This window comes from Platalea leucorodia (genome assembly GCF_965183815.1).
Source record: "Platalea leucorodia genome assembly, chromosome: 2".
In the NCBI taxonomy this organism is placed as follows: domain Eukaryota; kingdom Metazoa; phylum Chordata; class Aves; order Pelecaniformes; family Threskiornithidae; genus Platalea; species Platalea leucorodia.
The window spans coordinates 115,178,805-115,193,813 of record NC_138824.1 but is presented as its reverse complement, the minus strand read 5'-3'; the positions used below and the strand labels follow the sequence as shown (position 1 = coordinate 115,193,813).

The following is a 15,009-nucleotide window of genomic DNA, read 5'->3' as shown; positions in this document are numbered from 1 at the left end:
GTGGCAACAGGATTATGGTTTGCAGATGATATGCACGATAACTTCACCTAGACACGTGCACCTGTTTCCCTCACTAAGCAGATGTTCGAGAGGCTGTTAAGAGAACATCGGCCTCTTGACAGCACAGCAGAAAATGCCATGTAACCGTGCCTGTTCACATCGCTGCGCCCACCGCCTCCACGGCTTGACAGAGGGCTGGAGCAGCCCTGCCCTGACACACCAAAACCCCAGCCCCTGGGGCAGGCTGGATCGACTCAGCGTTTGAAGGCCGAGCCCTTTCCTGGCTCTCTGCCCAGGCAAATCCCCAAGCCAGGAAAGGGAGCTTCCCCCATGTCAGAAGGGTGAGGTTCGGCTGGCTCAGTGCCTGGGGTGTCAGTCGTCTTGCAATCTCACTCATGCACCAGCAGCTACAATCATTTCTGTGTCATGCAGGCATCTTTAAACATGACCTGGGAAGCTGCACGGGGCATAGCGAGACCTGCTTTGCGCTGGAAGAGACTTACCACCAGGATGGAAAGAGATGGGACTCCCTGGCGTTGGATTGTACCATTACCATCACCCTGGAACCCTATCTTCAGGATTTTTTTTTTCTTTTAAATTATTGTTCCCGAGTGCAAGATGAGCCTTTTGGATTAGTTTGCATATCTGTGAATGGTGGCTGATTGTCCTCCCTCCTCTCCTCCTGTGGGAGAGCAGAAGTGTGAGCAGCCGCCAAAGCTTCCCATGCTTAACCAGAGTGCAGGCAGAGGATCTCTGCCCTGCATGAGCAAGCAAACCAGCCTGTAGCCCCAAGGTGAAGTTGCCCCAAAGTAACCTGTGCGCCACAGTGTTTCCAACTCAGCAGTGTTCAGCCTGTGGCCTGTAAAGGCCCCGAATTATTTCTATAGGATCTGCAAAAGGTAATGAAGAAGAGGTAGGTGCACATTTACTATGCAGGAGCCTGTGCCTGGACAGGGAGGCATTTGATGTTCACAGACTGGAAAAGACTGAGAGTGTCCTCTCTAATTCTGTGGGAGGGAAACAAAACCTGCACTTGCATCTTCCGTGGCGTGCCTCCGTTAGGAAAATAAGTCATGTTAGATGAGAAGTGCATTGGCAGGGGTGTCATTATATATCACTGATACCTCTAATCTAGACGAAACTTTGTGCATGGTTACAAACCTGTGCGGGCACGTGCAGTCTAGCAAAGGGAAGACCTGTAATTCCCTGCCAGGGCCTGCTGCTTCCACTGGTAGCAGCAGTAGAAGCAATCATCTCATCAAGATTTGGGGGACACCGTACATGCGTGGGCAAATTCCTGAATGCTGGCTGCCACAGCCGCCAGGGAGGCCTTGGAGGGCTGGGGTGTGTGCATTGAATTTTAGATCTCATTTTTGCTGGAGTTAATAAGATTTCTTCCCCATCACCCCCACAAAAGCAGGCGTCTTCCCAAGTGTCAAATGGAAGCAGGAGGAGCTGCAGGGAGGCCATCCAAGAGGCCTTGGATGACCTCAGGGTCCGTGCTGTTTGTACGCAGTGAGAATTGCCCTGATTATGGTCCAGGAACAATCCCTCACTGCTTCAGTGAAATACATCTGTCACCTGTGAGGTGCAGGTCGGTTGCCCCAAATGCCGGGCTTACAAATACTCCGTGCCCATCCTCCTCATTTTCATCTGGAGGTGCTGTGGTGCGGGAGGAGCGCTGGGAGGGATGCTTGCATCTCAGCAGCTCCAGTCTGTGCATACCCTGGCTTGCTCTGTGGCTGTGTGTGTGTGTTGATATTGAGCAACCCCACCACACGCAGCATGTGTATATACTGCATTTTAATAGATATAGGGCTACTGACTTAACATACACGGTTGCTATGGTAACAGAGGTTTCCTTAGTAACGGTTGCAGAAAATAATCCAGTACCAATTAAAAATAAACTGTTTGGAAAGGGGGCTGGGGGAGAAAGGAAACTGCTGAGAATCACCTTCCCCTTTATTGGTTCATCTCCCAGGGACTCAGAAGATTGATTAATGCTTGAAATAACCTTTCTTAACCAACGGTGAGCCAAAAAGGTGGGAAGAGTGTGGGTGGGGTGGCTAAGGCTGCTGTCCTAAAGTGAAACAAAGGGGAAGGAGCGTGTCTGGGGTACGGCATAAATACAACAGGGTGATGCTAAATCTCTCCGTTAGGTTCGAGTCCCCAGGGAGGAAAAAACAAGGGACTGTTTCCCTCCTTCCCTCCCTCCACTGTCTGCGTGCCATACCCGTAACACAGCCATTGAATCTTTATTAGCATACTGATTAAAGCCGCGGGCAATCCAGGCTCCAGGGGAACATCTAATGCATTACCAGGATGCCTATTTCAGATGCTGTGTTCGAGCAGAAAGTGTCGCTGTGGTGGGAGTTCCTCCCTCCCATTTGATGTTGTTTGCTTGTGCCCGTCCTCTCCCTCGGCCCCGTCTCTCATCGCTTGTGCCGACAGGCATCCAAGACCCCGGGGCCCAGGGGAAGCTGGAAGCAAAGTGTGATGCACAGAGAGGAGCCCATGCCTCGGTGAGAGAGAGGAGACAGCGTTGCTTCCCGGCAAACACAGGATGCGTGGGACGGGTTTCCAGGGTGCGGATGGGCACAGCTCCCCTGGCAGCCTTCAGCTGTTCATGCCTGTGGTGCCACACTTCTGTCGTGCCACTCGTGCCCAGGGTGCTTGCTAGGTTTCGTTAAGAGATGTACCAGTTGTCAGCAGAATCCCTTCACCCGGCAGCAAGACAGCACGCCCCCTTTCAGAGGGGAGCTGCCACGTGAGGCAGTGGGAGAGGCTGGGCTGGAGCAGGTCTGGGGTACCCACCTTCTGCCTCTCGGCTGCTGAAGACCCGCTGGTTGTCGGGACACCCTTTATAAACCATGCCTGAGCAGCGGTGCTTGCCGTCACAGGGTGCACTGGGAAGGGGCTCTGCTTGCAGGGGTGCTGGGGGGACCTGCTGCCTGCCGGACCCCCTCGCACACTGCCCCCGTTCCTGGGAACCTCCCCCCCATTTTCCTGACTAAGCTGCCATGTCCTGGGTAACGTGTTGTGCTTCACGCTCAGCCTAGGGCTCATCCCTTTGGACTGTCAGATCTGGGCATCCTGCGTCCTCGCGCTGGAGAGGAGGTGCTGGTCGCCCAGGAGAGGCGAAGGAGGGGAGGCGGTGGCAGAGCTGCTGGGAGGAGCGGTGTGTGTCCAGGGCACGCCAAGCACAAGTGTCGCAGCAGGGCTTCAGGGCACGCCAAGCACAAGTGTCACAGGAGGGCGCTTGGTGTCCTCCCCTGCAGATGGGAAAGCCCTGGGTCAAGGCTTGGGTGAGCAGACGCAGCAGAGGCTTTATCTCCCGCTCCTGCAGGGAGAAAGGAGTTGGAAGCCAGCGTGTCTCTCTCCTTGCAGGGACAAGAGCTGAGGACACTGCCGTGTCATCCTCGACGCTGTGCGACCACTTAGCCACCCGCGTGGGAACTGCAGTTGCGTTTGGGAAGCTGAGGGAGGTGACAGCGCCTGCGGCTTGTCCCAGGCTGTGCGGTCCGTGTGGACCTGGAGCCAGATCTCCTGGCTGCTGGAGCAGAGCTTGCTCCCTGCTGATCCTTTCCAGTCTGGTGCTCTTTCTTCTTTTCCAGTTGTGCCCACGTTTGCTCCCCTAGCTATTGCGTGCCTGTGGGTTACGTGTCACTGAGGTGGCTGGCATGTGACAGCAGTAGAGTCTCATTTAATTCAGTCTTCCTGGAAATGGTTTTCTCTGGAACAGGGCAACAGCTCATTGCCCCGAGGTGCAAGTGGTATGATTTCACCATGAAAAAACCCACTGAGTTTGGGTGTAGTCTTCTTGCTAGGCTTGGTGCCTTAGACCACGGTGAATTAAGAAAAGGAATCTCTTAAAGGGCAAACTGTGAAAAAGCAGCCTCCTGCTGTGGAACACGGTGGGAGGATCCAGGAGTAGAGTGGGGGGTGAAAGAAGAGAGAAGATTTGGTAGGAGAACATCTAAATTCCTTTGTCTTAAAGGTTAGTGCAAGTGAGACCCAGGCAAGAGCAGCCATGCTTGCAGCTAGGGGAGGACTCTCTGGTCCTTTCCAAACCGGGTGAGTTTCTTTTCTATGTTAATGACCCACCTCTCCTCATCCTTCTCCCTTCCTCCCTTGCAGTGACCAAGCTGCAGGTGAGCAAGTCGAAGCGGAGCATCACTCTGGTGGAGAACCGGCCCATCCCCCTCAACTGCTCGGTGAAGTCCCAGACCAGCCCCGACTCGCACTTCGCCGTGCTGTGGTACGTCCACAAGCCCTCTGATGCCGATGGCAAGCTCATCCTCAAGACCACCCACAGCTCGGCCTTTGAGTACGGCACCTATGCGGAGGAGGAGGGGCTGCGGGGCCGGCTGCAGTTCGAGCGCTCGGCGTCGGGGGGTCTCTTCAGCCTGACGGTGCAGCGAGCGGAGGTCCGAGACAGCGGCAGCTACTACTGCCACGTGGAGGAGTGGCTGCTCAGCCCCAACCATGCCTGGTACAAGCTGGCGGAGGAGGTGTCAGGGCGGACAGAGGTCACCGTCAAGCAGCCAGGTACCACGTGCCGCGCCGGTGGGGTCCTCTTGGCGTTGGCTCTTGTGCACAGCTCATGAGCTGGGGCAACAGGGATGCTCTGCTCTTCTTTCTGCTACAGCCTTGTCACCTCCCTCCTTGCATCCTCACGCCTGCACATCCCTGCATGAGGAGGAACGTTTTTGCTCTTTGACGTGACCCTCCTCCATTTAGGCTGGGCTGGTGTGCATTTCAGTGTCCCCACATGAAGGTTGTCTGTCCCCCATGACCTAGAGAGCCACTGTGTCCAGCCAAGTTTCTTTATCCTCAGGAGCATCATGTAGCAAGAGTGTCGACTAGCGACCTACTGAGAGAGAACCAGTATGTGCCTGCCTGGGGAAGCATCTTTATGTTTTGCACAGTTTAATTTTACTCTGTGCCTCTGTCCTGGCAGGCGCGGGGAGCCTTCTCTCTTTTCCTTCTGTGCTGTGCACGTAAGATATGAGTAACAAGTTTAATGAGGTGGGGAGCTGGCTTCCAGGAAAGGAGAAATCTGCTCTGTGGGTGGTTTCCGTGGCAGCGGACATCACTGGTAAAGGTGGGCTGACGGAGGAGCTAAAGATGCCCCCGACAGGCTGGGGACAGAGCCCTCATTTTGTGCAAAGTGGAGAGGCAAGGAGGCAAGCACTGTCTCTGAGAGCAGCCTGGACCCCATGTGTGCTGCTGAGGCAGAGCATCAGTACTTCACCAGGAAGCCTGCCTTGTCCCCACTTGCTCCAGGTGCCTGTTTCTGGAGGATAAAATCCCTCAGGCAGGAGGGACGCACCTGGATAGCAGGGCTGGACTAGGATGCTTAAGGCATTTCCTCTGTCTGGATTTGGCTGGCTAGACACAAGCTCTGTGGATGGGCGTGTGAGAGGGAGATTGAGTGTGGTCCCCAGCGCAGCTTTGCCTGGTGGTGCAGGGATCACAGCAGGCCAGAGCATGCTGCTCGCTGCTGGTCCCAGCTCCTCGTTTCTGTCTGCAAAGTCCTGAGATGGCTGTGGGGTGGTCAGGGATCTGCCCCCTCCTTTGCATCACCCACCTCTCTTTGGGAAGTACGATGCCCGTTGCTTGCTGCAGCAGCCGTACCAGGGAAGCCCAGACTGTGCCCCTGGAAAGAAGTCATGAAGGAGTTAGGAGTATACAACACGTCATTTCACATAAAAGAGCTGATTGCAATGACCCCCCCATCTGTCAGTGAAATTGTGGAGCAAAAACCAGGGACATTCCCAAGGCAGCAAAACACTGTGTGTGACTTTGCCCTTGTGCCACTTCTCCTTTTGCAGTGGTGGTTCCCCATAACCAGCTGTCCGTTCTCCATCTTCTTTTTCCCCTTTTCCCACAACAGGAGGGCTTACTGGTCGGGGTGTGACCAGGCTACTGCCCTGCCCCAGGAGGAGGATGAGAAAAGACTGAGGTGTGACCTCCCTTCACAAGGTGTCTGTGCTCTCAGGACCCCCCCAGGTCCTACTGGGAGATTGTGGGTTTCCAGTTCCCTGTGCTGAATGAGGTATTGGTGGTGGCTAGCCTGAGATTTTCAGAAGACCCTAAAAAACACAAGTCCTATTCTCTTCTCCTCCTCTTTTTTTTTCCTCCATCGTTTTCTTTCCTCCCCTTCCTCATTTCTTTCATCACACCCCAGGATTGTGGCCATGCAGGAAGGGCTTGTGGGGAGACAAAGGACCCTTGCAGCCCTCCATCACCTTGCATTTCTAATGGCCTTTTCCCATAGATAACCGCCTGCAGGTGAACCAGACCCACAAGAACATCACAGTGCTGGAGAACCAGTGGGTGACCTTGGAGTGCCTGGTCAGCAGCCGGACCAGCCCCTCGTCCCAGCTCTCGGTGGAGTGGTATGTCTGGCGGCCGGGCCACCCGGAGAAGGAGGTGGTGGCCCGGCTGAGCCGGCAGAGCACCCTGCGCTACGGGGACATGGCAGCGCTGGGCGACCTGCGGAGCCGGCTGCACCTAGAGAGCCCGTCCCCGGGTCTCTACCTCCTCTCCATCCAAAACGCCACTGTGCGGGACAGCGGGGCCTACGACTGCCGCGTGGAGGAGTGGCTCCTCGACCCCAGCGACCGCTGGTACAAGCGGGCAGAGGACCTCTCCGGACTCATCATCCTCACCGTCAAGCAGCCAGGTGAGGAGGATCTCGTGCCAACAGCTTTGAGCAGCGCTCTGCCCTCTTGGACTGAATGCATGGGTGACCATCTGTCTGTCATCGACAGCAGGTCTGGGCAGAGGGCAAGACCGCTGCGCTGCAGACTGTGCTGATGCTTTCTTGCATGTCTTGGGTGCACCCTTGCTTTTCTGGAAGGAGCATAGAGCAAGTTCTGCAAACACAGCTAGATGGGCTTGGGATTTTGTCACCACTGCATCTGCAAATGTATTTTTTTACAGCACTTCTGGCAGATTCAATAGGATAGGCTTCCAATTTTATTCCCATTTTGATTGAGAATGAGATAGGAGAAGCTATCTGTGCCTCCCAGGCGTGCGCCCCATGGGCAAGGTCCTTGCATGAAAAGAGGGCAGCAGAGGACATAGAGACCCTTGCTGGTGTCCAGGCAGTTTCTTACGCTGCTGCTCCCCGTTCTGTGGGTGAAGAAGCAGATGGAGGGTGTGCAGCTCCAAGGGTTTGTCTGTCAGTTGGGACGAGGGCTTAGGCTTCTTGATGGGGCAGGAGTTGGCTATGAGGAGCCTGCCTCTGTATGGACAAGGGGGTACTTACGGGCTTCCTGGCCACCCTCTTGCCGGTGATAGTGGTTCAGGTGGATCCTGCCGCCTAACACCACCATTTTGGCCATGCCCAGACCCAGGGAGGCAGGCATCAGGGATCACCGCAGGTGCTTCTTGTTCTTTGCAGGATCTAGTGGGGCAAAAAGTGCTACAGAAGTTCAAACCAGGGAGGAAACTCCAGTTTCAAAGGGTTGTGAGTAGAATAGAATAATTTCAGTTGGAAGGGACCTACAATGATCATCTAGTCCAACTACCTGACCACTTCAGGGCTGACCAAAAGTTAAAGCATGTTGTTAAGGGCATTGTCCAAATGCCTCTTAAACACTTACAGGCTTGGGGCATTGACCACCTCTCTGGGAAGCCTGTTCAGTGTTTGACCACCCTCTCGGTAAAGACATGCTTCCTAATGTCCAGTCTCAACCTCCCCTGGTGCAGCTTTGAACCATTCCCCCGTGTCCTATCACTGGATCCCAGGGAGAAGAGCTCAGCACCTCCCTCTCCACGTCCCCTCCTCAGGAAGCTGTAGGGAGCAATGAGGTTGCCCCTCAGCCTCCTTTGCTCCAAACTAGACAAACCCAAAGTCCTTAGCTGCTCCTCATAGGACACTCCCTCCAGCCCTGTCACCAGCTTTGTTGCCTTCCTCTGGACGCATATAAGGACCTTAACATCCTTCTGAAATTGCGGGGCTCAGAGCTGCACACAGTACTCGAGGTGAGGCCGCACCAACGCTGAATACAGCATGATAATCACCTCTTCTGACCGGCTGGCTGGGCTGTGTTAGATAACCCCAGGATGCGGTTTGCCCTCTTGGCTGCCAGGGCACACTGCTGACTCATGTTGAGCCTGCTGTCAACCAGCAACCAGAAAGGGATCTGGGATCCCTTTCTGCAGAGCTGCTCTCCAGCCACTCCCCTCCCAGTATATACTTATGCCTGGTGTTACTCTGTCCTATGTGCAAAATCCAGCATTTGGACTTGTTAAATTTCATCCCGTTAATCAAAGCCCAATGCTGCAGTCTATCTAGATCCCTCTGCAAGGCCTCTTGTCCCTCAAGAGAGTCAACAGCACCTCCCAGTTTGGGATTATCAGCAAACTTGCTAATGGTGCATTCAACTCCTGCATCCAGATCTTTGATAAATACATGGAACAGAACTGGCCCTAGAATTGAACCCTGAGGAACACCTCTGGCGACTGGTCACCAGCCAGATGTAGCCCCATTCCCTACAACCCTTTGAGCTCTGCCCTTCAGCCAGTTCTTCACGCAGCGCACCATGAACCCGCTCATCCCACAGCTGGACAGTTGGAAGGATGCTGTGAGGGACAGTATCAAAAGCCTTACTAAAATCCAGAAAAACTATATCCACTGCCAGGTCCTTGCTTGGGAAACTCAGCTGGCCAAGGTGGCTTGAGCAGAGCCCCCCCAGGCAATCCCTGTACCCTGCATGCCCGCAGGGTTGTAAGTGCAGCTCTTCATCCAGGCTGAGAATTGCCGGCCCTGATGGAGGGGGGAATGAACGGCAGAGGAAATCCTTGAGGCTCGTTTTGAATTGCGGAAGGATGTGGAGTGGGAAGAAGAGAGGGAGTTGAGGGTGCACTAATTCAAGATAATTTTTTTCTAAAAGTGCTTTGTTGTTGTTTGTTTTTCTTTCATAGCAGCCAGTGCTTAACAAAATGACTAAACTTGCTCGTGACTCATGTCTCATTAGCGAGGATCTCCATGCTCATCTTTCAGGATTGCAATCATGAGCAAAGGGGGAAAAAAAAAAACCTCTCAGCACCTTCAGACAGCAGTTCTCCTCTTTCTGCTTAACCTGCAGAGGTGAGGGACTGTTGTGGTTAAGGCCAGCAGACAGCTAAACGCCACACAGCCTCTCACTCACTTTCCCCCAGTAAGATGGGGGAGAGAATTGAAAAAAAAAAGGTAAAACTCGTGGGTTGAGATAAAGACAATTTAATAGGACAGAAAAGGAAGGGAAAATAATAACAATGGTAAAGGAATATACAAGACAAGTGATGCACAATGCAGTTGCTCACCACTTGCTGACTGATGCCCAGCCAGTTCCCGAGCAGCGTCCGTGCCCCCCTGGCCACCTGCCCCAGTTTTTTTGTTCAGCATGACGCCATACAGTATGGCATAGCCCTGTGGCCAGTCTGGGTCAGCTGTCCTGGCTGTGCCCCCTCCCAGCTTCTTGTGCACCTCCAGCCTTCTCAGTCGATAGAGCATGAGAAGCTGAAAAGTCCTTGACTGGTGTAAGCACTGCTCAGCAACAACTAAAACATCAGTGTGTTATCGGCATTATTCTCACCCTAAATCCAAAGCACAGCACTAGACCAGCTACTAGGAAGAAAATAATTAACTCTGTCCCAGGTGAAACAAGGACAGGAGGCTTTGTGTTGGTTTTGATAAGCCATTTCCTTCCCGTCTTCCTTTTTACGTCAGCAGTCCCTGAAATCTCAGGAATTACCTCGTTCCTGTTTCTGCTCAGGAGTCTTCCTGGGGAAGATGTGAACTGAAAAAACTCATGTTGCCTGCAGCCTGAAGAGCTCTGGCCTTAATGAAGCTTTTCCTTAGGGGACCATTTAAACAGTGGCAGGCAGGCGCTATAATGAGAAGCCCCCGCGGCTGATGGGAGCTGGGGGACAGCGGCCCCCTCCCGCAGGGACACTGGGACCTGTGCAAGGGAGGGCTTGCCCAGCTATCTTCGCTGGTGGAGAAAGCGCCTCTCTCTTTGGTGTGCTATCGGCTTGCCCTTCCTGCTCAGCTCCCGCATCGGAACGGGCTTTTTAATCTTTAAATGAAAGCTTAGATCTGGACTGATTGCGATCTCTGGAGTATGTGTTCCCTGGCAAGGTGACTAAACCAAATGTTAATTGCTCTTGAAGTCAGCCTTTAATCAACTCATCTTGGGTTCTGGCTGCTGTATCATCTCCGTTAGGTAAAAACATCTCTTTAGCCTTGCAGCAAGCACTAGGGGAAAAAAAAAGGAGAGAGGGAGACTTTTGGAAGCATCCTTGCTGTGTCTGTGCTGAGGACATCTCCATGGAGGAACCTCTTTCTTACCTAAATAACTTCCCCAATTGCTGGAAAAAAGCCTCTCCTCTGCTGTCACACTGATTTTCCAGTCCTTTGAGTGCTCTCAAAGAGATAAAAAATAAGCATGCAGTGCAATGCTCTTTGCACCAGTAGCTGGGGAGTAGTAGTACATTGCTCCTCAGCACATGCACCAAACCTTGGTGTTTCCTGACATGGTCTTGGAGCACGTCTGGATGAGCTGCAGCAGCTTTCTCCTCTCGCATGCACGCCCGTTAGTTGGTGCAAGGGCCTGTGTGGGCAGGGTGGTAGCACGGCACTCGCAGCCAGCTCCTGTTTGACCCTGCGCTGGGCGGTGTGCGGTGAGGTGAGGACGCTGCGCCTGCGGGGTTGACCACAGAGGTACCCGTGGGACTCGGCACGCTGCATCAAGCCTTTGGGTTTTGCTTGGATCACGCCCAGCACCGGAGTCGTGACAGTCAGTTTGCGCCGGGGCAGGGTGGCTTTGAGGATAGCATTTTGCTCAGCGCTCACCTCTCCCCTTTGGCATCTCAGATCCCACCTTGCAGGTGGACACGGCCACCGCCAACCTCACGGTGCAGGAGAAGGAATCCTTCCCTCTGGACTGCAGCATCCTGTCCCGCTCCAGCCCGGAGTCCCACTTTGCGGTGACGTGGTACAACCTGCGGGCCAAAGAGGCGGGTGGCCGCACGGAGGAGGACGAGGAGGAGGAGGAGGAGGAGAGGGAGGCGGTGCTGAGCGTGGGCCCCGACGCCATCTTCAGCCCCGAGGCAGGTCGCTGGGAGGGCCGCCTGCGCTTCCAGAGGCTCTCGGCGGTGCTCTTCCGGCTGACGGTGCTGCAGGCCGGCGGTGCCGACACGGGCAACTACTCGTGCCGCGTGGAGGAGTGGCTGGCGGACCCCAACGGCGTGTGGTACCGGCTGGCGGAGGAGGAGTCGGGGACGGTCGCTGTTCACGTGCAGGATGCAGGTGAGAAGGGGCGACACGCCTCGTGGGGGCATGGCCCTGGCATCCCCTGTGTCTTTGGTTCAGCCAGGATAGAAAGGCCAAGGAGTGAGTGGGACTGGGTCTCGCCTGCACCAGGGCAAATCTGTGGTGCCGGTGCTTTTCCAATCAGATCGGTGGCTTGTAGCCCAACTCTTGGCTGGGCTCGCACAGCTGCGCTGCGCTTAGCTCTGTGCTAGGGCTGTCCATCCCACAGCACTTACTGCCTGGTGTGTCCCAGGTCAGAGCAGGTGGACATTGACTCCCACGGGGGTTTAGCCTTTCCCTTTGGGAAACACCCTGGAAGTTGGCACAAGGCTACAGGCTGTGGCACAAGGGTCTCTTCCCAGTAACTCTTGAAAGCCATCGGATGGTCTAGAGGCCCCAGAGATAGCTGAGGTCATTACGGTTTTGTGAACCCTTAAGGGAGATCCCCTGGGGTGGTGCCTCTTTGTACCCCTGCTGAGGGAAACGATGCTTTGCAAGGCTCCCTGCTTTATAAGAGACCAGAAAATCCACACCAGGGAGGACTCTTTCTAGCACTCATGAAACTCTTGGGGGAATAAAGCCAAAACGTGGCCTGCAATAGATTTTTGCTGCTGCGCTGTTTACCAATATTAGTATTTTTCTCAGCGCCTCACTTCCTGCATTGACACAGATTAATGAGCATCTGGTTTTTATGTTTTTGAAGACGTTTGTAGGCCACGCATTGCAGAGAAGCTGTGAAATGTGACCATCCCGTGTCTCTTTCCAGGCTCCACCCTGCAGTCTGTCATCTGCTCCAACGATGCCCTCTTCTACTTTGTGTTCTTCTACCCCTTCCCCATCTTCGGCATCTTGATCATCACCATCCTCCTGGTGCGGTTCAAGAGCCGAAACTCCAGCAAGAACTCGGAGGGCAAGAACGGGGTTCCCTTGCTGTGGATCAAAGAGCCTCACCTCAACTACTCTCCCACTTGCCTAGAGCCGCCGGTCCTCAGCATCCACCCGGGAACCATAGACTAAAGAGGCAGAGGTGCCTGGGGGGACGCGCAGAGAGAGAAAGCAGAGACACACCGGGAACACAAAGGAACAGAGTGGTTTTTGTTGTTCTTGTTTCATTTGTTTCAGTGTCTGTGCTCCGGCGCAGCGGCTGAGCTCTGCAGAGCGCCCAGCCGGCGGGGACAGGAAGGTCCAAGGCTTTCTCCAGCGCCCGTAGGAACACACCCCATCACCCCAACGGATGGAGGGTCCCTGTGCTTGCTGTACATAACGGATATTCCTCTCGGATTAATTTTGCTCCCATCAGTTGCTGTCCTTTTGGCCGTTACTATTTTCTTGTCGTTTCTTTTTCAGTCACTCCAAGAACTGCAGGCTTCCCCCGCCCTCCACGCAGCAAGGAGTTCCCAGGGAGCTCTTGGTCCTGGGACAATCTCTTTGGAAGTAAATGTATACATTTTCCAAAACAGACTGTGGTTTTCCTCCTCAGACTCGGTGCCACAGTGAAGAAGGTCTTTTCCCAAGGTGCGCTAACTCCTTCCTCTTCCAAAGCAGACAAAGCCAGGTCTGCCTCTGGAGGGGGTTAGCTGGGCTATTGGGAGGTTCATCTCAAAGACTGGCTGTAGCCTCAGCATCTTCTTGCCTCCATCTTACTGTTCTCTCAGGAGGGGGCAATTCACCTTTTGGGAGTGTTCCCTGTCTTGGAGAGACTGAATATTCAGCGTGCTTGTGGTCAGGACAAAAGCAATTTAGTTTGTCTCCAGGATCTGAAGAGGGGGGTGGAAGGCGGACATGTAAAAGCCCCGACTTTGTTGGTAGCAAAGAGGGTCCTCGTACGGTCCAGCTTACCAGAGTCGTGCTCCTCCCTGGTGTTCACGCTGCCACCTCTGACGAGGCGGGTCCCCTCTGTGCCCCAGTTGCCTGGGGACCGGTGGCTGGATCCTGTCTCTGAGGACTTCAACATGACCAAAGTAATGACTCTAGAAAGGGGGAAAGGGGAAGCTCCACGAGTTGGGGTCACAGCCCCGGATGGTTCAGCCAAGGAGCCCAGGTGCAGCCACGCCACGCAGCGGGGACATCCGGTTAACCACACGCGTCACGAGTTTCCCCGCGGCTTGCACTCCTTCCTGGCGCGCGCTTGGACAAGACGAGGAGCCTGCACCGCATCAGCGCCCTGCGGGCTTCCCTGTCCCCTTGGGCCAAGAGAAATCTTCCCCTGCATGTGTGCGTGCATCTGCCCTTTTTTGTTCCTGGGGCTTCAGGAGGAGAAACCATTCCTCCTTAGGCTCCCCCTCCTGGCAAAGTCACCGGCTCTTGCCACAGGCGGTCGCTGTGGCAGGAAATGCTGTTCTTTCTGTGAAAGATATGGCTCTCACGAACCAAACCAGGGCTCTCTCCATGTGGGGCACCTGAGTTCCCATACCCCCGAACGCCAAGTACCCCTGCCCTGTCCTGTGGAGGAAACCGCCTCCTCCCCCCATACGCCTGAAGCGTTACGTCTGGCGGAAAAAAATGTTTGCCAAAAATGGCCTTTCGTTGTCTTCCTCGATGTCTTCCTGGCGAATCCGGCCATTTATTTTTTTGCAGCATGGCTGAAGCCACCCAGGGCGGATGGGCACAGCCACAGGACCCCCCCGCCTCGTGCGCGAGAGGTGCCGTACCCGCAGCTGCCATCCTCCTCGGAGGGTCGGACTGCTCTTTGTGAAGCGAAGGGGACCTCAGCAGATGCTCTGTAGCACTAGTCGGTTAGACCCTGATGCCTTGACGTTTCAGAGGTGGAGAAGCCTCGGGTGGGAGATCCGCACTGCGCATCCTCTCTCCCAGCTGGGAGAGGACCCACATGGCCACGGAGCGTCCCACGCCAGGGCATTCAAAGTCAGCCACCTCTGCTCCTCCATCAGAACAGCATTGATTTCTTCTTCCGCTGGAAAGCCCAAATTTCACTTGTCCCTCTGTGAAGTCTGCCTCCTTGAGACATAACTGCTTACTGGCTCCAGCATACGCGTAATATCACACTGATATATATATATATCTATCTATATATATATATATATGTATCACACACCCACACACTTGTCTTCCCTTTCTGGATAAGGAGTCTGCAAAGAGAGGAGTGGGATGAGAAGTGAATGGAAATGAAGAACTGAGGCGCAAACAGCAGCAGCTGCAGCCAGTGGATATTGTTTCGTAAATGTAGTATCTCCTGTACCTACTGCTCCCGGGCAGGAACTGCAACTCAGTTCAGCTTTAAAGGAAAAAAAAAGAGAAAATAAGTCGGCAGGAGCCGTTCTTTCCTGGGAGAGCACTGTGCTGCGTCCGAGACACGCTCCTCCTCTCCAGTCTCTCTGCCCCGGAGCAGGGCTCTCCTGGAGGGCCGTGCTGTGGTCCCATCCCCCTGGCCAAAACGGGTCCCTTCCCAGTCCGACGGTTCCTGCACCGAGCCCCGGCTTTCCCGGGAAGCGGCTCCCACGGCGGTCCCTGAATGTACCTTGCCGGTGACATTTCTCCGTTGCTCTGGCAGTGTGTTGCCCAGTCTCAAACTTCTCTCTGTTTTTATAAGGCAGACTCTTCCTGTAATGAGTTTTAACACGAAGCTTTTCAAACCACTCTCTCTGCTGTAACTTTCTGTAACGAACCCAAGAAGAAAGAGAGATACCCTATCCATGCATGATATGGAAAAATGTTCGGGATTTTTTTAAAAAAAAAAAACC

The 15,009-nt window shown here is 54.3% G+C and overlaps 1 protein-coding gene across 1 annotated transcript in view; it reads left to right on the top strand.

Annotated features, from left to right (window-relative positions):
* The window catches only part of IGSF3 (immunoglobulin superfamily member 3), a gene marked incomplete at its 5' end in the record, with an annotated part of 100,130 nt that extends 85,174 nt beyond the window's left edge, over nucleotides 1-14,956 (top strand). Inside the window, 4 exons of the mRNA XM_082337645.1 lie at nucleotides 4,138-4,548; nucleotides 6,281-6,688; nucleotides 10,871-11,305; nucleotides 12,075-14,956. Coding sequence (XP_082193771.1) covers nucleotides 4,138-4,548; nucleotides 6,281-6,688; nucleotides 10,871-11,305; nucleotides 12,075-12,325 — 1,505 coding nt within the window. The 3' untranslated portion in view covers nucleotides 12,326-14,956. The remainder of the gene's footprint in view (nucleotides 1-4,137; nucleotides 4,549-6,280; nucleotides 6,689-10,870; nucleotides 11,306-12,074) is intronic.
* Nucleotides 14,957-15,009: the final 53 nt, after the last annotated feature.